The sequence below is a fragment of the Apodemus sylvaticus genome, chromosome 11, assembly GCF_947179515.1.
Source record: "Apodemus sylvaticus chromosome 11, mApoSyl1.1, whole genome shotgun sequence".
NCBI lineage: Eukaryota > Metazoa > Chordata > Mammalia > Rodentia > Muridae > Apodemus > Apodemus sylvaticus.
The window spans coordinates 43,613,475-43,634,454 of record NC_067482.1 but is presented as its reverse complement, the minus strand read 5'-3'; the positions used below and the strand labels follow the sequence as shown (position 1 = coordinate 43,634,454).

At 46.2% G+C, this 20,980-nt stretch overlaps 1 protein-coding gene across 1 annotated transcript; it reads left to right on the top strand.

The window, feature by feature from the left end:
• The first annotated feature begins 1,857 nt into the window (after positions 1–1,857).
• Uchl1 (ubiquitin C-terminal hydrolase L1) lies at positions 1,858–12,905 on the top strand. The gene is made up of 9 exons (XM_052198598.1): positions 1,858–1,920; positions 2,022–2,033; positions 2,545–2,673; positions 5,176–5,326; positions 8,291–8,376; positions 8,457–8,504; positions 9,559–9,625; positions 10,603–10,661; positions 12,523–12,905. Exons 1-9 carry the CDS (start codon positions 1,888–1,890, stop codon positions 12,607–12,609), a joined length of 672 nt encoding a protein of 223 aa, XP_052054558.1. The 5' UTR covers positions 1,858–1,887; the 3' UTR covers positions 12,610–12,905.
• The last annotated feature ends 8,075 nt before the right edge of the window (positions 12,906–20,980 follow it).

Here is a 20,980-nt window from a genome sequence, read left to right as displayed (position 1 = left end):
ACACACACACACACACGTATATATGGTTATATATGTGTGTGTATATCTGTATCTACACACACACACACACACACACACACACACACACTTGCACATTGTTGAATGAATAACTACGTATCTTCCACAAAGGCTTCTGGTCATGATTTCATACTGCCCTTCCTAGCTATTCTTGTAATACCTGTCCACTGCTCACTTCTGCCTGTCCATCAGCCTTAGCTTAAATGCAACTTCCTTTCAGGTCTTTTTAATTCCCTCCACTGAGTTAGGTTTTCCTTCCACACTATAAGAGGAAGGAAGTTTCAATATTCATTTCTGGATTCACTGCATTTCCAAGCTCAGTGACCAGTGGTAGTAAACGCTTAATGCAGTATTTGTAATGAACGGATAAATGAAGAAAACTGGAAATGTAGTCAGTCTCTGCCAAAAGACAGAAATGCGCCCAGTCTAACCAGGTGTACTGGGTTAAGGGTCTACCTGTCTTGGATCTTTTTTTTATTAACTGCATTGGAATGTAATTTACCCCTTCTTGCGTCTCACATTTGTAAGTGAAGGTCATTTTTTTTTTTTCTGATGGTGAAACTGGGAAGAAAATCTAAGTAGCACATTGTTGAGTCTAAACCAGAAAATGGAGCCTTCCGGCTTTAGTTACCAGGGCTTGTTTTCCTGCCTCACTTTCCAGCTGTGGCCCCAAGCAAATTAACATCCCCAAGCCCCGGATCCTAATGCATAAAATGTCACAAATACAATATTGGACCCTCTCAGGGTGAAATAAGATGGCCTGGGTAAAGGATCCAACCAGAGAGGGAGCGCTTAAAAACAAGGTTGGTCCCCTCCATCCTATGCCTTGCTAACCTCGGCTCTCAAACAGCAAGTCTTGTTTTTCACCATTTATACTGAGCATATTTTTTTAAAATACTCAACCTGCCTGCATCCTTAGCCACCTCCTTCTGTGATTTAGCATGCCTGATCTGGTCCCTCCTTCAGCACAAGCGGTTGCTTTCTATCTCTTGAATGTGTCTGTTAGAAAGAACACCCCCGCCCCCATCGCTGGAGAACCGTGAGCTCTCCTCAGTTGCTAGTCCATTTCTTCTGTGGACCAAAATCTTATTATCTGTTCTTTGAAAAAGGCTTTCCCCATTTTTTTAAAAATGCTTTTTCCCTAGACCACCTATCTTTTCTTTGATCTGTTTCTCAAGTCCCCCGGGCGCCTGCATTCTGTGTCTTGTATGCGCGACTTCCCAGAGACCCACCGCTTCTTCCCCTAGAGTCACATTACATCAGCTTCACTAATGCACTACCTATCAGATGTTTTATTCTAGGCAGTCCATTAAAAACCGAGCCTGGACACAGGTTCAATTTAACATGGAGGACAGATTGTCTAAGGTTAAGTGCAAAGTGTTCCGAGATGGGGGCGGGGGCGAGGATGGAGCACCGACAAATATTTATATTCATATTAAACGTATATATACCTGTTGATTTTGTGCTTTTTTTTTTCTCAATGTTTCAGAGACCCTCGAGCTTTGGATTGATTGAGACGACAGCGGAGGGTTTCCAGAAATTTCGCCCCAAATTAAAAGCGTCTCCATCAAAAAGGCTGCTCCATGCGCTCAAGGAACACCCACCAACAAAACCCATCTCCACAACCACCAGATTAGCTCACCGGCTAGTGAGACTGCAAGGTTTGGGGGCTCGGCTGTACCATTCTGTGCGGTGCATAGGGGGGTTCTAGCCCTCTTGGCTTTCCTCCTCGGCTTGATTCTGCTCCTGCCTCCCCTGCTCAGGCTTTCCCAGTGAGTGAGGCCGGCGCTTTATAGCTGCAGCCTGGGCGGCTCCACCGGCTGTTTTTTCGGCGTCTCCGGCTTGTGTTTGCAAGTGAGATCCGCGAAGATGCAGCTGAAGCCGATGGAGATAAACCCCGAGGTAAGCAGAGCTGCTGGGTCGCCTTGGGAGAACTAAGCTGCAGCGAGGTAGCTGAATCAGATAGTTTTATTATCATTTTCCTCTTTGCTTTTGCCTTTCAGATGCTGAACAAAGTGAGTGGCGTGGCGCGCAGTCTCTGTCCCTCTCCTCCGGGAGCATCGTTGGAGACGCCCAGCCGGCCGCGCCCTGTTCAGTGGAGGTGGCTGGGCTGGGGCGGCCAGCTGAGTGTCGTCTCTGCCCTGAGTTATTTAGGGGTTTTAGGGGTGACTGAGAAATCAATCATGGGGAGGTGGCGGAGGATGGACTCGGACGGGAACTAGCGCGGGGAACAGCTCTCGAGGGTGTGGCGGCGGCCAGCGGACTATAGTCCGAGGGCTTCGCGCGAGCCACGTGTGGGCTGAGCTTTGTGCTGTGTCACTGCGCGGCACGGAGGGTGGGACGGCGCGGAGGCTCCTCCCAGACTCGGGTGGGGACCGGTGTGTGTGTGTGTGTGTCTGTCTGGTGGGAGCGGGGGAGGGAGTGGGAGGGCGGCACGAGGGATGCTCGTGCTGACCCCGCCCCCTAGCAGGTGCCCATCATTTGTCTGGCTTTTTCCGGTCTGGCTACCCTGTCTTTTCTTTGCAGGTGTTGGCCAAGCTGGGGGTCGCTGGCCAGTGGCGCTTTGCCGATGTGCTAGGGCTGGAGGAGGAGACTCTGGGCTCAGTGCCCTCCCCTGCCTGTGCCCTGCTGCTGCTGTTCCCCCTTACTGCCCAGGTAGGGAGAGGTCTGTGATGGGCGGATCTCAGTGGATGCAGAGTGCTAAGGAATGAGTTCCCACCTCCTGCTTTCCTCTTTTCCCATAGGGTAGGGGATAAGGACCCCACCTCTTAGGGTGGGAGGTGTCTGTATTTTTATAATACCTATTCGTTGGGGCTCTGTTGTAATGGTCATTATTGCCTCAATTTGGAGGAGAAAGGAGCCCATGGATTCCAAGTCTGCGTTTTCAGGTATCCAGAGAAAGAATCCAACTTGCTGGCTTAATTGTTTAGGATGGCTGTTGGTTTCCTTTTAAGGGCTGTGAGTAGGTGGGCCAGGTCCCTGTGTGGTTCTGAGACTCGCACCTAGCTGTAAACTGACAGAGACCTGGCTTGCCTCTTAATTGTTCTCTTAATTTGCCACCTCCATCTGCCTTTCTGGTAGATTCGCCATTCCCCTCCCCCTCCCAGCAGGCACACTGTTGAACGTTCCTTTTAGAAAGCTGAATCACTGGTGCACAGAGCCGCGGTCTCTACCTCTCTGACCTTGTGGCTGGATGACGAAGGGTTCCTCCAGCACAGTCATGGAGACACCTTTCCATTTTCTGAAATGGTCTTCCATCTTCCACTGTGCAGGGTTGCGTGAGCTTCAAAGATGGAGCATCAGATAAAGACAAAACAGTGGGGAATGGGTTGTCTTGCAGTGTGGGGAGTCCCAGTAAATCAGGCATGTGGCACTCAGCTGCCTGATGATTTAAGAGGGGATGACATTGGTAAAACTTGGAGGCATTTGCATCTCTGCCTCGGCTCCAAATAGGATGAGGTTAATTAAATACCATCCTGAAGGGCGGGTGCTCTAGAAGTATCCTTGACCGGAACTAAGCTGTCTGGGAAGGTCTAGGCCTTCCTCCTAGCAGAAGATATCTAGTGAGTTCAAACATGGAGTTTGGACAATCTCAGTGACATGTTTTGTAGTCGGAGCTTTTCTTGCTACCACCCCATGTCCGATTGGCTTCCTTGACTGAACCAAAGTGGCCTCTGCTGCTCCTGTAGCAGTCTCTGGAGCTGCTCTCTAGAGGAGCCATGATGACTTGGAGGTTTTGAGCAGCGCCCAGGCAAAGCCTCTGGGGGGCAGTGGTGAGCCCGCTCGCTCGGAATTGCTTGCTCTGGTCTCATTTTGCAGGCTCCAGTAGATCTTTTTAGAGAACATTCCAGTTTGGTTGGGCTACTGTTCTGTGCTTTAGCTGATGTCTACTCTGCCCCATATATTGAGTACTTATTCTGCATATGTAATGGGTAAAACACAGAAAAAAAATTTAATAGAAAAATAAGCTTATAGTTTAAGAAGCATCTCATCCTTACTAAGGTTATGTTGGGAAATCCTAACTGAACATCTTAATTCGCTTTTGTGATGATGAGATCCAGGAGTTCTGCTTATACAAGAGCTCAGTGGTAGTCTGTTTTATGGTGATAGCTGATTAGCATTAAGAGGTGTGAAAATCCTTAACAGTTAAATGGGAAGCAAGAACATCTGAGTTTCAGTTCGTCTTGTAGGCCAGTCTTATTCCTCTCCTATAGCCACAGAGTAAATGCACATTTTATTTCCAGGTAGGGAAACATAAGGCAGGCTACTAGAATCAGAACCGAACTGGCTGATGTGCTGTGTGGATTCTGCTGGCTGTGGGCAATAGGTGTTTCCATGACAGTAGCACCTGCTTTTGATTGACAAGTCTTGATTTTTCATGTCTCCCAAACACACCAGTGAGAGGACTAGACAGTTCTCCTGAGTCACTGTACAAGAAACTGGCAGTGCTTGGAGGAAATCTCCCATTCACATAGCAGCCTTCCCAAATAATTGTAATCTGTCTTCCAGTTAGAACATCCCCAGTATTGCTGGCAAGGATAAACTAGTACCCTGCCTTTTGCAAAATGAAAGTTTGGGGTTTTTGTTTGTTTGTTTTTTAAATCGTAGTCCAGTCCATGCGCCAGTTGGCATTACCTTTCCAAAACAAACCAGGAAGGGAAGCTCTTGTATCTGCTTACCCCTCCCAACAGTCAAACCTTGCTCAAAGATGTTGGCTTGCACACAAATGGAATCGTTGAAGAATAGCGAAACAGACACCAGCTGGTGTTAACACTGGGTACTGATCAGAGCTTGATTAGAAGCCTGTATGAAATACAGTCTTTATTCTCATCGAAGGGAGAAAACCCTGAGTGCAGCTCTGTTTGCAGATTTCAGGACACCCCGCCTCCAGCTTAAGGTTGCCGTGGTGTCTAGACAGGCTTGGGCAGCATCCAAGGCAGTGCCTGCACTGCAGCGTCAGGGTGGAGCCTCAGGGCCTGCTTGGGTGTGGGAGGAAGACTGTCCTCTGGGCATTTAACAGCATCTAGAACCATGCACTTGTTCATGGGCACACATCCCGCTCTATGTGTGCCTCTTTAGAACTGACTGGACTCACCACCTGCTTACTTTAAATTTTCATTTTGAGATAAAAAAAACTTTTTTTCTCCCCATTTATAGCATGAAAACTTCAGGAAAAAACAAATCGAGGAACTGAAGGGACAAGAAGTTAGCCCTAAAGTTTATTTCATGAAACAGACCATTGGGAACTCCTGCGGTACCATCGGGCTGATCCATGCTGTGGCCAATAACCAAGACAAGCTGGAATTTGGTACTTGGGTGGCTTAATAATTGGGTCATTTGTTATTTTTTTTAATGATTAGTGTGGGCACGTGCCATGGCATGCCTATGGGGGTTTTAGAGTAGAGGTTTGTAGGTACTCTACTTCCACTTGACAGGTTTGGCGGGACCACTTACCATCTAAGTCACCTGCTGTTTAAACATGAGACACGGGGTTCAAAGAGTTCAGTTTTACAGTGACCAGTTATTTCAGCAATATATAAACACATCCACTCAGGTGGGACAGGACAGGCCCTCACTCTGTGACTCTGTAATTTTGGCTAGCCTGTCTGTCTTTGAACTTAAGGCAATCCTCCTGCCTCAGCTTCCTACTGGGACTAAGAGGCGTGAGCCTCCACACCCATCTTTAAAGTTGTTTGAAGCCTATTAAGTCATATCCACCACTTACCCAGCAGATATAGTGCCACGAAGGAAGTTTTGCTGTTCGTTTTGAGGAAAACTAATTCTCTTAAGTGTTGGGCCATTTTTTTTTATTTCTCTTTTCTTACAGCTTTATGGGGCTGTCTTAGTTGGGGTTTCTATTCCTGCCCTAACATCATGACCAAGAAGCAAGTTGGGGAGGAAAGGGTTTATTCAGCTTACACTTCTGCATTTGCTGTTCATTACAAAAGGAAGTCAGGACTGGAACTCAGGCAGGTCAGGAAGCAAGAGCTGATGCAGAGGCCATGGAGAGATGTTCCTTACTGGCTTGCTCAGCCTGCTCTCTTATAGAACCCAAGACTAACAGCCCAGAGATGGCACCACCCACAAGGGCCCCTCCCCACTTGATCACTAATTGAGAAAATGCCCTGTAGCTGGATCTCATGGAGGCATTTCCCCAACTGAAACTCCTTTCTCTGTGATAACTCCAACCTGTGTCAAGTTGACACACAAAACCAGCCAGTACAGGGGCATAGGTGAAAGAGAAGGAATACTTGAGGGCCAGCTGATGTAAAGATTCTCATATTCATATATATAAATTTATATGTAGAATATATATGCTGATGTAAATATTCTCATATATATTCAAATATATATTTGGATATATATTTATTTGAATATATATATATTTGAATATATATATATATATATATATATATATTCAAAATTCTAAGGAATTAATGGTGACATCCAGAAAATAGGGATCCTGTCTACAGCTGTTCTGTGTCTCATAATTGACAGAAGGGCCAGCAGAGCTGCCAGCTGCCGATGCAGAAAGGCACACAGCAGATTGAATCCCTAAAGGCAGCCACTGAGAGCAAAAGCAGGTGGAGAGCCTCATCCCTCCTCCACTGGAGGCGGGACGGGATGTGTAGGGAAGAGCTCTGAGCCCTTACACTCCTGAAGGCACAGAGCCAACAAGGAAGGTTCCACTTACACAGCAGTTACGTGCAATTCAGGCCACGAATCAGCAACGTGTCTTAAAAGGCCAGAGTGTAAACCTTTAGGCTTGGCTCTGACACTGTAGCTGAAAGCTGGCCGTAGCTCTGCTGGAGGCCAAAGAAAGAATAGTCCTTGCCATCTTCTGATTTGGAACGGCTGCAAATGGCCACAGACTGAGTATCCCCAGCACCGTTGTCCCTGCAGCTCAAAGGCAGGCCTGTCTACTCAGGACCTAGACCGGATCATTCGAGCCTAGGCAAGGCCACGGAGGGACTTGTGTCCAAGAAACACCTAGCTCAGTCGTAGAGTATTTGTCTTAACAGTTCAAGGCCCTGAGGTTGATTGCACACACGTGTACACAAACACACACCATATGTACAAAATTATTTTATACTAAGATGCTTATACTTAAAAAGTATCCCTTGTGTACTTTTAAAATATGTTTGTAAGTACCTAGGTCTCTTCTTTTTCAAGTGTGGATGTGGCGAAGCTGTATTGGACCTTTCCTTCTGGGAAGTCTTAGGTCCTAGGGTCAGGGCGATGGAATGGTAGAACCATGGTAGAGCCAGGGTTCAAACGTAGATTCAGTCCTTCTCATGGAGTTAAGAGGATCCCCGTCAGTTCCAGGTTTTGGTTTGTTTTCTTCTCAGTGACAAGGGTCAAGTTCAGGGCTGGACAAGTACTATACCGTGGAGCCTGCCCTCGGCCTTCAAGATTTTGAAGTGATGCCCAGTAACTGAATTTGTTACATCTAGAGCTGACTGTTTACACCGAGGTCATCTGAAATCAGTTATTTTTATGATAGCTGGCTCTCTTGCCTCCCCACACATACCATCATTGAGCAGGAGCAGTGTCTACCACAAAAGCAGCTGGCACCTGGCTCTAAACCAGACAGCACAGGTTTTCATATTTCCATCTGAGACCTTTATGCTAATGCATTCTGCATTCCATTTGCCACTCTGAAATAAAAACCTGGATTTGGGAGCTGTTACTAGATTAGAATGTTCTTGTGGCACCATATATATAGTAGATACTGTGCTGGGTAGGTGGTGGGGCATGCCTTTAATCCCTGCACTCAGGAAGCAGAGGCAGTCAGATCTCTTGAGTTTGAGGCCAGCCTGATCTACAGAGCAAGTTCCAGGACAGTCAGGACTATGCAGAGAAATCGTATCTCTTAAAATACAAAAAAAAAAAAAAAATTTCCTTGAGTTAGGAAGTGCACAGAGTCAGCCACAGGCACGGTAGGCTCTGCTTTTAGGGGACTACATAGGCTCTCACAAGCACATGATTTAACTATATAAGTGCTGTAAGGAAGTGAAAGGGTTTGAGAAGCGAGTAGGACAAGGATTGGGGTGTCGAGGACCCCCATGTACGCTGAGGAGTGGACCAGCCTGTCTGGCCTAATTGCAGCGGCAGGGAGCGGTTGGGAAGCTAGCCTGTGGAAAGGGACACCGCATCCATGTCCCTGGAGGCTGTGTACAGACTGAGGCGGTTCATAGGACCAACTGTGCAAAGGCCTGGGTGGCGCAGTCCTCGTCTATGCTGATCGATGCGTACATTTTCTTTTTCAAAGAGGATGGATCCGTCCTGAAACAGTTTCTGTCTGAAACGGAGAAGCTGTCCCCTGAAGATAGAGCCAAGTGTTTCGAGAAGAACGAGGTAGAGTGTGCTTGCTTCTATGGCAACGCTTCTAAATGACTCTGCATGGCTGTGTGCTAACGGCTTCCTCTCTCCTGCAGGCGATTCAGGCAGCCCATGACTCTGTGGCCCAGGAGGGCCAGTGCCGGGTAAGTACAAACGCACATACAGACCTGAGGCGGGCGCCCTCTTGTTTCCTGTGAGGTATTTATAGGAATCTTGACAGCAATGCTGTGCCCAGCAAAGTGTTGCCCACCAAGGCCCGCTGACACTAGAAACCTCTCTTCTTAAAGCATTCAGACCTGATCAGTTCCCTCCAGTAGTTTCAGGAATCTACTTGGGCATTAGATTAAGTCAGTGGTTTGTCCTATGTTTAGCTTGTAAGAGCCTGTGGGTTCAACTCCAGCACCAAAAGAGAAGTAGGCCATTGTGTGAACAGACCATCCAAAGCAATGGTTCTCAACCTGTGGGTCATGACCTTGGAGGCTTGAATGACCTTTGGATGAGAGTGTTGCATATCAGATATTTATGATTCATAACAGTACAGAATTACAGTTCAATGTAGAAACAAAATAATTTTATGGTTGGGGGTCAGCACCACATGAGGAACTTCATTAAAGGGTCACAAGCATCAGGAAGTGTGAGAACCATTTAGACTTTAAAGTCCAATGCAAATTTTAACTTAAAAGTCAGGGGCTGTGTTACTGCACTTTCTTCTGCTTTCTGGACCTAACAGGTCAGACCCTTCCTGTTCTCCTGATCTCCCTCCCATTAAAAAGTATACAGTTCATAGGCCTGCAGAGCTGGCCCAGACATTCCAGCATTTCTGCCTTAGTAGGTTTAAATGCAAGCTGTTTGGAATATATTCCACTTGGATAGAAAGAGAATTTAGTTTTAAAAAGATTCATTGATTTTTATTGTATGCCTTATTGGTGTTTTTCCTGCAAGTATGTATTTGTATGAGTGTATATGCACCACATGTGTGCCTGGTGCCTCTTGGGACCAGAATAGGGCAGGAAATCCGCTGGAACTAGAGTTAAGGTGATTGTGAGCCACCACCCACTGCTGGGATCTGAACCCAGGTCCTGTGCAAGAATAACGAGCCACCTTTAACTACTGAGCCATCTCTCCAGCCCGAGAATGTGTTTTTAATAAGTACATCTGCTACCATATTGATTTTTTTTCTTCTTCTTGACTCTTCAGGTAGATGACAAAGTGAATTTCCATTTTATTCTCTTCAGCAACGTGGACGGCCACCTCTACGAGCTGGGTATGCACTGCTCCGCTTTGGAACCCAGTATGATTTCATGTGTTTGTTCAGACTTAGTCTCTCTTACAGCGTTATGTGACTGTCTGGCAGTAGGTATGCGGTGATTTATGAATCCAGAAAGGTGAATTCCAATGAGAACATTGGGCCGGCTCTCTGTCGCACCTAGTTGATCTTCCCCAGGCAATTTTAGTGACAAGCCAATGACAGATTGGCGTCAGTTGTGTAGGGGTTCACGGCACTCCTCACCTGCCTCCTAATACCCATCTCACACAAGGATCAGTACCTGAATATTAACTTGTTTCTGTAAAGTGAATTTAAGATTTTTGTTTATTTGTTTGAGACAGGGTCTCTGCCTAGCCCCCAATGTCCTCTAATTTATCTAGACCAGGTCGGCCTCGAACTCACAGTGATCAGCCTGCCTCTGCCATCCAAATGCTGGAATTAAAGGCATGCATCACCATGCCCAAGTTGTAAAGTGAGTTTAGATCTGTTGAATATCATTTCTATTTGAAGCAATACAAAGGGATATCCATCTTAGGAAATTCATCCATTTTCTTTTATTGGAGAAGGGATGCAGCTGCATCACCGCAGACTTAAAGGTTCCCAAGGGCAAAAGAGATGGGGAAAAAAAAATCAGCAGTCACTAAAAGGCAGTTGGAAACTAGAGCAGTCTTTTCAGTTCCCTAGAGGCTGCCTGACTTTTGCAGTGTTTTTTTCCTCCAAAACATAAGGGCTACAATTAATTCCTCCTGTTAGGGTGGCTGGGTGAGGTCTGTGTGATCTCCTCAGCTGTAGACTAGAATTATCAGTGACCATCCAGGAGTGCTGGATTCTCATTACATGCTGTCGCTCTGAGATCCAGCTCCCCTTGTGGAAGTGGCAGTAGCGTTTGGAGGAATCTCAGAATCCTGGGTTGGGCAGCTACCATCTTCTGAACATGTGTAGGAAAGCTGACATGCCTGGCTTCTTTGTTCTAGATGGGCGAATGCCCTTTCCGGTGAACCATGGCGCCAGCTCAGAGGACTCTGTGCTGCAGGTAATTCCCGGAGTGCCTCTCTCCACGGCACACACCCTTCTTCCGGCTGCTTTTGTGTAGTGTGCAGACGTCCAGGAACACCGGCAACAGTCGTGTAGGCTAATAACATTGTTCAGGGCTTAAAGATCGATCGCTTTAGTCAGTCTGTCGGCTCAGGTGGTTTTAAACAGGATCCTTAAACAAAAAAAAAAGCTCTGAGTAATCTTTTACGTGCTGTCTTTAGTTAGAATTGGCTCAAAACCATTGCATGGTTTTGGTTTGGGATTAAGGTAGCCATTGCTGCCTTGTCAGGTTATACCCTCACTAAATAGTGGAATATCAGTTCTTTCTACCTTCCCTAATCCTTCCAGGTATAGGTCAGCCTTGTTGGGTATATATTACAAATTTTGGCTAGGTAAATTATGTATTTGTTTTCTTTCCATGTAACGTTACTGAGAATTCAGGATCACTTGGCTAGAGAGACGGCTCCACTATTAAAAGTGTGTGTGTGTGCTGCTTATGCGGAAAACCCAAGCTCGGCCCTCAGGACCCACATCCAGACAGCTCACAACTCTAGGGCACCCACAGACATGCACAAACCCCACACAGACATAACTCACAACTAAAATAAGGGGCTTAGCCAATGCACTTGCAGAAGCTCTGGGTTTGATTCCTAGCACCAAGTGAATCCTGTATAAGTCCATTTCTCAGGAACCCCAGGCCCTTTCTTGCCTCCTCAGATACCAGGGATACAAGTGGTGCCTCGACAGGCATGCAGCAAAAGACCTGTACACACACAACATGTGTTAAAAGAATTAAATCTTTGTAAAATTTTCTTCTAAAGATTTTTGTAAATGTGAGTACACTGTTGCACTCTTCAGACACACCAGAAGAGGACATCAGATCCCATTACAGCTGGTTGTGAGCCACCATGTGGTTGCTGGGCATTGAACTCAGGACCTCTGGAAGAGCAGTCAGTGCTCTTAACCGCAGAGCCATCTCTCCAGCCCCAAGAATTAAATCTTTAAGATTCGTGACGACCATGTGTTTACCCTGCTAGAAAAGTGACTTCTGCCAACTTAGTTCTGAACTGCTGCAGGCCCCTTTAACCTAAAACTGCTTCTTTCGAGTGGAATCATCTTGCGGTTACAGAGGATATTGCTTAGGATAAAATGTAAGGTGTTGAGGTGTGACTTGACTTGTAGTAGCAACCACAGCTAGCCTTTCGTCAGTGCCTGGTGTGCACACAGTGGGGGTCAGCAGAGGTTGCCTGTGAGGAGCCAGCCAGGTAGGAAGTGTTGTCTCTGTGTGGTGTGCGGCTCTGGCAAGTGTCCAGGGCTGCTCCTGTAGCTCTAAACTCTGCTAGACAGTCCCTCAATGAACACACCTACCTGTGTCTGCCAAAGGTTTGTTCACCACACTGGCAAGAGGCTGAGTTTGCCTCATAGGCTGCAGTTTACTGACTCCTGGGCTGGGTGATTCTCTGAGTTCTACCAGTCCTCTTAATGACACAGGAAGTGAGACTCCTTGCCACCTTCTCTAAGACAAGGACTTCTCTAATGTCCAAGGTCACTGTGAATTCAATGGTGGAGCTGTGGTTCTTGGCCAGTGTATAAAGGACATGGCTTTGGGACATCAGAGATCTGGTCACCTCATAGCACTCGGTAATACCAACCCACACACATGGCACAGAAACATTCAATAGTACAGTCATTGTAGCAAGGGAGTCCAGGTTAAAGTTGAGCCTGAGGTATAGCATCTCAGGTTTTTTCCCTTGCCAACCTCTATTCTAAAGTCAGGGTAAACTGGAACTGTTTTCCTTTTGGAATTTCTCTCTCTATACAGGTTGTGTTTAGATATTAATACCATCTCTCCTTTTCAGGATGCTGCCAAGGTCTGCAGAGAATTCACTGAGCGTGAGCAGGGAGAGGTCCGCTTCTCCGCGGTGGCTCTCTGCAAGGCAGCCTAAGCCTGGGGAGAGAGAACCAGCGCCCCCCCTCCCCTTCCCTGGGCAGGTGTGCGCAGCCCGCCCTTGGTTTGCAGCTTTAGCACTTAGAACCACAGCTGTCTTCTTGCGTTCCACACACCCCCCCCCCCCACCCTTCCAGGCCACCAGGGAGCTCTGTCACAGCCACGCCAGGCTAAGCGCTTCCCCTCCTATGTCTCGTACCTTGCTCTCTACGGTCTCTTTGGTTTCTGTGTGTAAGTTACGGCCTTGGATGTGGTTTGTCTAGACCTTAAGAGGAGGAATAAAACTTTTCTGCTGGTGAGAGTATCTGCTGGTTTTTATTTTCTCTCTCCCCGCCCCCATCCAGACAAATGTCTTCCATCTAATGCAGGTAAGAAGATGACCATAAAATAGTATTGGTTCAGCATTTAATCCAGACTTTATTTCCATATAGTGTACTGGCTGGTTTGATGTCACATTGACACAAGCCCGAGTCACTTGTGAAGAAGGAAATTCAAGCAGTTTCCATTTGGGAAAATTCCCCAACGAGATAAGCCTGTGGGATTCATTTTCTTGATTGGTGATAGATATGGGGGCCCAGTTTCTTGTGGGTGTGACCCCAGGGCTGATGTGTTATATAAATAGTAGGCAGAGCAAGCCAGTCAGCAGCACTGCTAGCATGGCTTCTGTAGCCGTTCCTGCCTGAGGATTCCTACTCCGATGTATTGAGATAATGGACTGCGAGCGTAAGACAAACCCTTTCTTCTTCAAGTCACATTTGGTAACTTGTATTATCACAGCTATAGAAACCCTACTCAGGTGGTTCTGGAGACCCCCGTGCTTGAGTGGCAAAACACCTTATCCACCGAGCCATCTCACCCCTGTTATATCTTGAGACGGGGTCTCCTGGTCCTCCTCCAGGACTGAGATTGCAGGCGTGCACTACCACACTGTGAATGCTGTGCTGAGGGTCACATCCCGAGATCTGTCCACGCAGGGCAAGCATCCTGACACCTGAGTTGCATCTGTAGCCCTTTGGCTTTCAGCTTCTGTGATGATAGCACTGTGATGTTGTTGTTGAGGCCAGCCAGGTGGCTGAGCAGGTAACTGCCAGGGACAACCTGAGTTTAAGTCTCGTGATCCACATGGTGGAAGGAGGGTTTTAGACCATCTCCACAAGTCCATTGACATGCGTGTGTACACACATGAAAATAAAATATAAAAGGAATTCCTTAGTTTAGGTCTAAACCTTTTCAGGGGATAATGTGACAATTAAGTCTATAATGTGAAATCATCAAATCGGAGCAGCGAGTTTTTCCATCCTAAACATTTATTATCTCTTGGTCTTAAACTTTCAGAACTTTCAGATCCCTTCATAAAAATATGTAAGGTGTGAACTGTAGTCACCCTACCTACTAAGAACACTAGAATTTCTTCCCCCTGTGTAGCTTTCACCAGTTTACCTCTTCCTCCTCAACTAGTGGTCACTCTGATTCTCAGTTTCAGTGAGATCAACTTTGGGGTTTTTGTTTGTTTAGCTTCCATCAAGAACATGTAATATGTCTGTCTGTCCCTGGCTTATCAAAAAAATTGTTTAGCCTCTTTTTAGCCTCTGCTCTCAGAATGACTCTAGATAATGCCTCTAAGATAATACTTTATTAATAAATGCCTTGGCCATAAATTATTTAACTCATTCAAACTATGTCTCCCACATGGTTAGTTATATACCTCTCCTTGGCTTCATGTGACCAAGTCCTTCATTCTATCCTGAGTTCAGCCATCTGCTGGTTTAGGTTCCTCTCCTCAGCCTTCCTACCTAAACCTCACACCACTCCCTATTTCTCAGAATCCTCTCTTCCTACCAGTGTCCCACCTCCTATTTCCTGCCTCAGCTCACTGGCCATAGCCTTTTTAATTGACAGGCATTGCTTAGATTCTCTCCACACTGCTTGCTTCATTTAGCACAGTGGGGTTCACTCCTCCTCAGGTTGCTATAGGTGATAGGATTCTATTCATTCTTCCGGTCAGGTGTGCAGGCTCACTCTCTGTTCCTCAGAAGGAAGTAACCACACCTACGAGCCTCCTATTAATGTAAAAACTAAACATCTAGTTGTCTTAGTTTCCTTTCCTGTTGCTGTGATAAAATGCCCTGTCAGAAATGTCTTAAGGGAAAATGGGGTTGTTCTGGCTTACAGATCAGGGTACATCCCGTCCATCACACCGGGAAAAGCAAGGCCGCTGGAGCTTGACACAGAGGTTCACATCACATCCATAGTCTAGAGTCAGAAGGATGAGGGTAGATGAGGGATTGCTGGGACTCGGCTGGCTTCCTCCACTTAACACCTTTCTCTGGTCAGAGAATTGACCTGCTCGTGGTTGGTCTTCCCACATCTCCCACAGGCACGCCCAGAGGCCCATCTCTTAGGTGCTTCTAGATTCTGCAGAGCTGACAATGCTAATCCTCAAGGACAGCGATTCACATGATTCTAGCTGTACACAGCAGAAGCTAGAGGGATGCACTTTAAATCCTCAAGTTAGGAGTGAAACAGTTGCTATTCAAGTTGATTGAACGTGTCCTTGGCTTGTTTGTCTCAACAGAGAAATGATCCTCTCCTACATCCTCCTCATTTCCTGTTAAAAACGGCCCTGAGAGATCTGTACCAGGCTGGGAAGCAGCTCAAAACCTTGGGTTTAATCTTTAGCACCAAAATAATAACTAAACGAAACATACTTAAAAGCCAGTGATGTCTAAAAAGATCCTGTCTAGGAAGGGTGTGGCCTCTAGAAGTTTCCATCTAGGGACACCAGTTTCCCTCCAGTCAGATATGCGGTTCTGTCCACGTTGAAGTCCACGGGAAGGCAGATCCCTCTGGGATGAGGTGACTCAGGACCTGGATTCTCCAACAGACCCTCCGATTGGCATCTTAGATTTGTCAAAGATTTAAACATCAGCTGATTCCCTTAATTCGTTTCTCTGTAACGTGGCACTACTGCTCTCTTGGGTGGTAGAGGGGGTTTCATGTTTTTCAGCCCACAGAGGTATCTGATGCTAAAATCTCTCTTTTTAAACAAATGCCCCTAATGTCTAATTGGGTCCCTTGAGATCATAGACTATTCAGATAATACCTTGGCTGCCTAAATACCCACATACATAGAGAAATGTTCACAAAGGAACCCCGGGAGACAGCTGGCTAAACTGCACGTGTGCATCCTTAGAACCAGGCGTAGCGTTGGCGCTACTCTAGGTGCGCTTCATAGTTGACTACGTTGTATGGCCTTGGTATTGTCCCTGTATTTAAGATGGCAGACGGTCACGTGGTAAAGGGCAAGCTTCCTGCCCAAGGTTCCTTGCTTAGTAAGTGTTGTATCCGATACTCAAACCTAAGCAAATGGATTTTTCCTGGGCATACATGGGCCTAGCAAAGATACATTTAAGTTTCATGGCCTCACGCTTAGATGGAGCCTTCCAACACTCTGGCTTGGATATCCCAGTAAAATTCACATTTTTTTGTATCTTTATTCTTTTTTTAAAATTCATTTATTTCCTTTTTGTATCTTTATTCTTTTTAAAATTCATTTACTTCCATTATTTCCATTTATTCCATTAGTATTCAATATCCATTTGTCCTTCCTTCCTCCCTCCCTCCCTCCCTCCCTCCCTCCCTCCCTCCCTCCCTCCCTCCCTTCCTCCCTTCCTCCCTTCCTCCCTTCCTCCCTTCCTCCCTCCCCTTTCTAAATAGGCTTTCACTATGCGGTCCTGACTGGCCTAGAACCTTCTATTTAGAGTGGACCAGCCCCAAACTCACAGAGATCCACTTGCCCCCCACCCCCACCCCATGTTGAGATTAAGACATATGTCACCATAACTACCCTTGTATCTTTATTGTCTTTCTCTATTATTGGTTTTTAGATTGATGTATTTAGCCTTATGTGTGAATTCTTTCTCTCAGCATTCGTGTATGTGTGTATTAGATCTCCTAGAATGAGTTAGCAGTGGCCACGAGCCACCTTATAGGTGCTGGGAATCGAATCTAGGAACTCTGCAAGAATGGCGAGTGCTCTTATCCACGGAGCCGTCTCCCCAACACACCCTTATCTTTATTCTTAAAACCACAGTTCTCTGCTTCTAGCCACTGAGCTTATAATTGCTCTAACTTTATATTCTCCCTTCCCAAGCTTTCCAAGAATGACTACATTATCTTTATAATAAAAATTTTAAGTTCTTGCCCTAGGATCGAGACCCCTTCTCTGAATTCCTGGTTCTTAGTTCTAGCATACTTTTAATTTTCTTCAATTTGAAGGTGAAACCAGTACCACTTATTTAGTCTCCAATGTCCTAAAGGTCCTCTGGGTGTATGTGTGGTAGCGTGCATAGGTGCACGTGTGCATGTGTAAGTGCATGCATGTGTGTGTAGGCCAGAAGATAACTTCAGATGTCCTTGAGTACTCCACGTACTCTGAGAGAGGCCTCTCCGTGGGACCCGGGGTTGTTTGGTTACAGGTACACTGGCTGGTCAGTGAGTGTAAGCAGCTGACCGTGGCTTCCAGCACTGGGATCCTACACTTGCCTCTTTACACGATGTAGGAATCAGGCTTACATGTCATGGTGACTCCTAGCCCCTGTCCTCAACAGGGCCTGTTATAGAACGACTTTATTTGTATGTTCTCCAGGACCTCAGCGTATCCGGATCACGCTCAGTTTCCTGACCACTCTGTTGTGTTAGGTAATGACTCGACTGCTAATTTGACGGAGTTACTTTCTTTTCCTCTTTGAATGGTGTGATTTTTTTTTTTTTTTCAAATCATTGCCGTGTTTACCTGATTGATTTTTCAACCAGGGTTAGCATTCTCGGGGAGATAGGTGTGGTTTCACCACCGTGAAATCCTTGTGTAGTATGATTGCCCGGTGTCAAGTGTGTATGTCCCCCCAAGTTCTACAGGAAGGGGATGGATGTCGGGGCCTCCCCTTCCCCACAGGATTATGCAAGAAGAACATGTGTAGGACTTAGTGCATGTGGCCATGTCTTGAGTAACTGTCTCGATGGCTGAGCATGGTGCACACATTGGTGATCTGAGGAAGAGTGCCCTTCAGCCGAGGAGTTTGGGACTAGCCTGAGCAACATAGCTACATTCTGCCTAAAAAAAGAAAAAAAAAAGTGTGTGTGTGTGTGTGTGTGTGTGTGTCTGTGTGTCTGTGTGTGGTGTGTGGTGTGTTCACCATGGCATGTCTTTGGAGAACATAGGGCAAACTTTTGAGAGTCAGCTCTCTCCTTTCGCTCTGTGGGTTTTGGGAATTGAACTCAGGTCTTTGGGCTAGACAGCAAGCACCTTTACTTGCTGAGCCCTCTTGCTGACCCCAAACCAGACCAGGATCCTTACTTCCAGAACACCTTAAAAAAAATTCTCAAAGTTCCTAACTCATAGCTCCCTGCCCACGATGGAGTTCTTTATGGTGCATTCGGTCTCCTAGAAGATGATGACCCTCACACTCTGGAGGGTAGAGATTTTTTAATTTCTTTTTTAAAAACAATTTATTTTTTATTTATGTGTGAGTGTGTGTGTCTGTGTAGAGAGATGTGTATGCATGAGTGCCCATGGAGACTAGAACATCATGGACTCTGGGAAGTGATCTCAGGTTCTCTCAAGAGCAGTACATGCTTTTAAACCTGAGTGCGCTCTCCAGCCCTGTCTTGGGTTTGCTTTTGTTCTTTGTTTTGTGCTTTAGGTTATAGACAAAAGAAGATTGCCTGGGCCCACAGTTCTGGTTCAAGGTTGAGGTAGCGTGTCCCTGGTGATCTCTCAGGAGAACTCAGAGGTTACTCAGGGTATTACTTGGTGAGCCTGGCCAGTGGTCTGGTCCCGAGTGTTAACAAGGGAATCATTTAACTACAAATCTTAAGGATGGGGACAAAAGTATTTTAAAAATGGGCTCCTGGCTTTGTTTGCTTTTGACTGAAATGAAAATATCTGTAATACTTCTCAGCCATGCTCCTGGAAGCTAACCCAACTAAACTCTTTAGATCACAGAAAAGACAGAGAAGGAAGTGGTGGGGACTGGGTGTCAAGAGAGAGGGGTCTGCGGGAGAGGGGAGTGGTCTAGAGGGCAGTAGGACCAAATTACACTTCATAAGCATATGGAAATATAATGAAACATATAACTAATAGAACAAAAATATCTCTAAGAGTTTAGGCAAAACTCAAATATCTAGCATTTGGATGTTTAAATCCAAATTTAGGGTCTTTTTTTTTTTTATTGAAAACAGATTCTGGGTCTGGAGAGACGGCTCAGCAGTTAGGAGCACTGGCTGCTCTTCCAGAGGATGGGGTTCAAATCCCAGCACCTACATGTCAACTCACGGACTGTCTGTAATCCTAGTTTCAGGGGATTCTGACATCCTCACACAGACATACATGGGACTCTTTCCTGTTGGCAGCCCAACAGGAGGACAAGACTCCCAAGAGCAGGCACATTTTCACAGAATTCTCACATCCTCAGAGGCCCACTCATTCTCACAGTCGGGAGTCCCGTTAGCTATCAGATGCTGAGCTGATAGCTAACACAGACCAGTGTGGGACTGTCTGCGCTTGCTGCTTCTGGCAATGAGCCCACATGTGCCTTGCTTATGATTCAAAGGGCTTTGTCCTCCTGGTGTCTTCCATCCCCTCTGGCCCTTGCCATCTTTCCTCCTCCTCATCTCCAGGGTTCCCTGAGCTCTGAGAGGAGGGGTTTGATGGAGACACCCAAGCTTAGGTGGTCTGATGAGGGAGAGTACAGCGTTTCAACCGGCCATCTCTTGTACTCAGTAAGGTTTCCAGTGGCAGGACCAGGCTGTATTCAGCTGAACTGTTGGCCAAGGTCCATGGAAATTCCCAAACAACCCACGCTGATGCTGAGACAAAAGGTTGCTCTCTGAAAACTGACAACAGGTGTTGGTACCAGAACCTCTGAAACCTAGGACATCACATAGGCGACAGTGCAACCTGTACACCTGTTGCCAAGGCAACAGCCACCATATTCCAATAATCCATTGGGCTCACCTTTACCTGTGACCACGTCCGTGTCACAGTATATCCGTGTGTGTGTGTGTGTGTGTGTGTGTGTGTGTGTGTGTGTATAAGAGAAAATGCCCCCTCTTCCCCTATTCTCTTTCCACCGCCACCTTTTCCCTTTCCTCCCTCAATGAACCTCACATGGACCTGTTTGGCCTGGTGTGGTCTTTTTGGAACTGCTGCTGTCCACTGATCCAAACAACAGGGCCACATTGCCAAGGAAAATACCCACACAGCTCATCGAACATGGAGAAGCCAAGCTGTGCCTACATGGAGTCTTAGCCCCTACCTTCTAGTCTCTTTGGTGAAGGAAGGTACTCTGCAGGCTACCTAAAGAGAAATGAGACCACCACCCCAGCCACAAAACCTTTGACCTACAATCTGTCTTGCCTGCAGAAAATGGTAGGGCAATGGGGGCAAAGGACTTGTGGGCATAGCCAACCAGTGTCTGATTGGACCTAAGGCCCACTCCACGAGAGGAAACCCACACATGACACTGCTTGGGTAACCAAGAACCAGAGACTAGATAATCTAGAATAAAATCAAACAACTACTGCTCACAAACCAACCAACCAACCAACCAACCAACCAACCAACCAACCAATAAAACAATTCCTAGTGATAATCTGCTACAATCATAAATCGGAGCCTTATCCAAGGCTTATCAGAAAGGATTCTGGAGGGAGAGAGGGAGAAGAAGAGAGGAAGGAGGGAGGGAGGAAGGGAGAAAGGGAGGGAGGGAGGGAGAGAATGAACCTTAAACCTAAATTCCTTGTTTACATCCAAAGCACATTGAGTGACTTATTCAAAGCTATGCTCGTTATGGCCACTAGGTGTCAGTACAGGAAAACCGATGGCATTTTTGTAGCCAAGAGGAAGCACCCAGAAAGTGTATGTGTATATACCACCCTCATTTTGCTCAGTGTTTTGGGCCTAGATAATCTTGTCTGGACATATTTTATCCAACACAAATCCTGTGGGTTGGGGATTTTTTTCCGGGCCATTCATAGTTCTGCCAGGTTTTATTATTTTATGGTAAGATTGAAATGAACAATAATGAATTCAGATTAGAAGCCCATTATACAGAGGGAATGAGGGAGAGGGTTGGGAGAGGAGGAGCAACAGAAACTAAGAATATATGAAATCACTGTGACAAGATGCATGGTTCTGTATGCTGTTCAAACAGCTAGTATAATAATAAATTAACTTTTTCCTCTGTTGACACTGAATTAGATTTTTATCCCCCAGATGATGGGTTTTACATAATCAACTTTATGAACTAGTAAGGTAGTATATTCAGATCTGTCTTATGGGAAACACTGATATTAACTGTAGTGTAGTA

What these genes read in the sequence shown, in the direction of transcription:
- Uchl1 (XM_052198598.1), top strand. Translation starts at nt 1,888, where the DNA reads ATGCAGCTGAAGCCGATGGAGATAAACCCCGAG. An exon ending in CGGCCACCTCTACGAGCTGG is followed by an intron (nt 9,626 to 10,602) that starts GTATGCACTGCT and finishes TCTTTGTTCTAG; the next exon opens with ATGGGCGAATGCCCTTTCCG. An exon ending in CAGAGGACTCTGTGCTGCAG is followed by an intron (nt 10,662 to 12,522) that starts GTAATTCCCGGA and finishes TCTCCTTTTCAG; the next exon opens with GATGCTGCCAAGGTCTGCAG.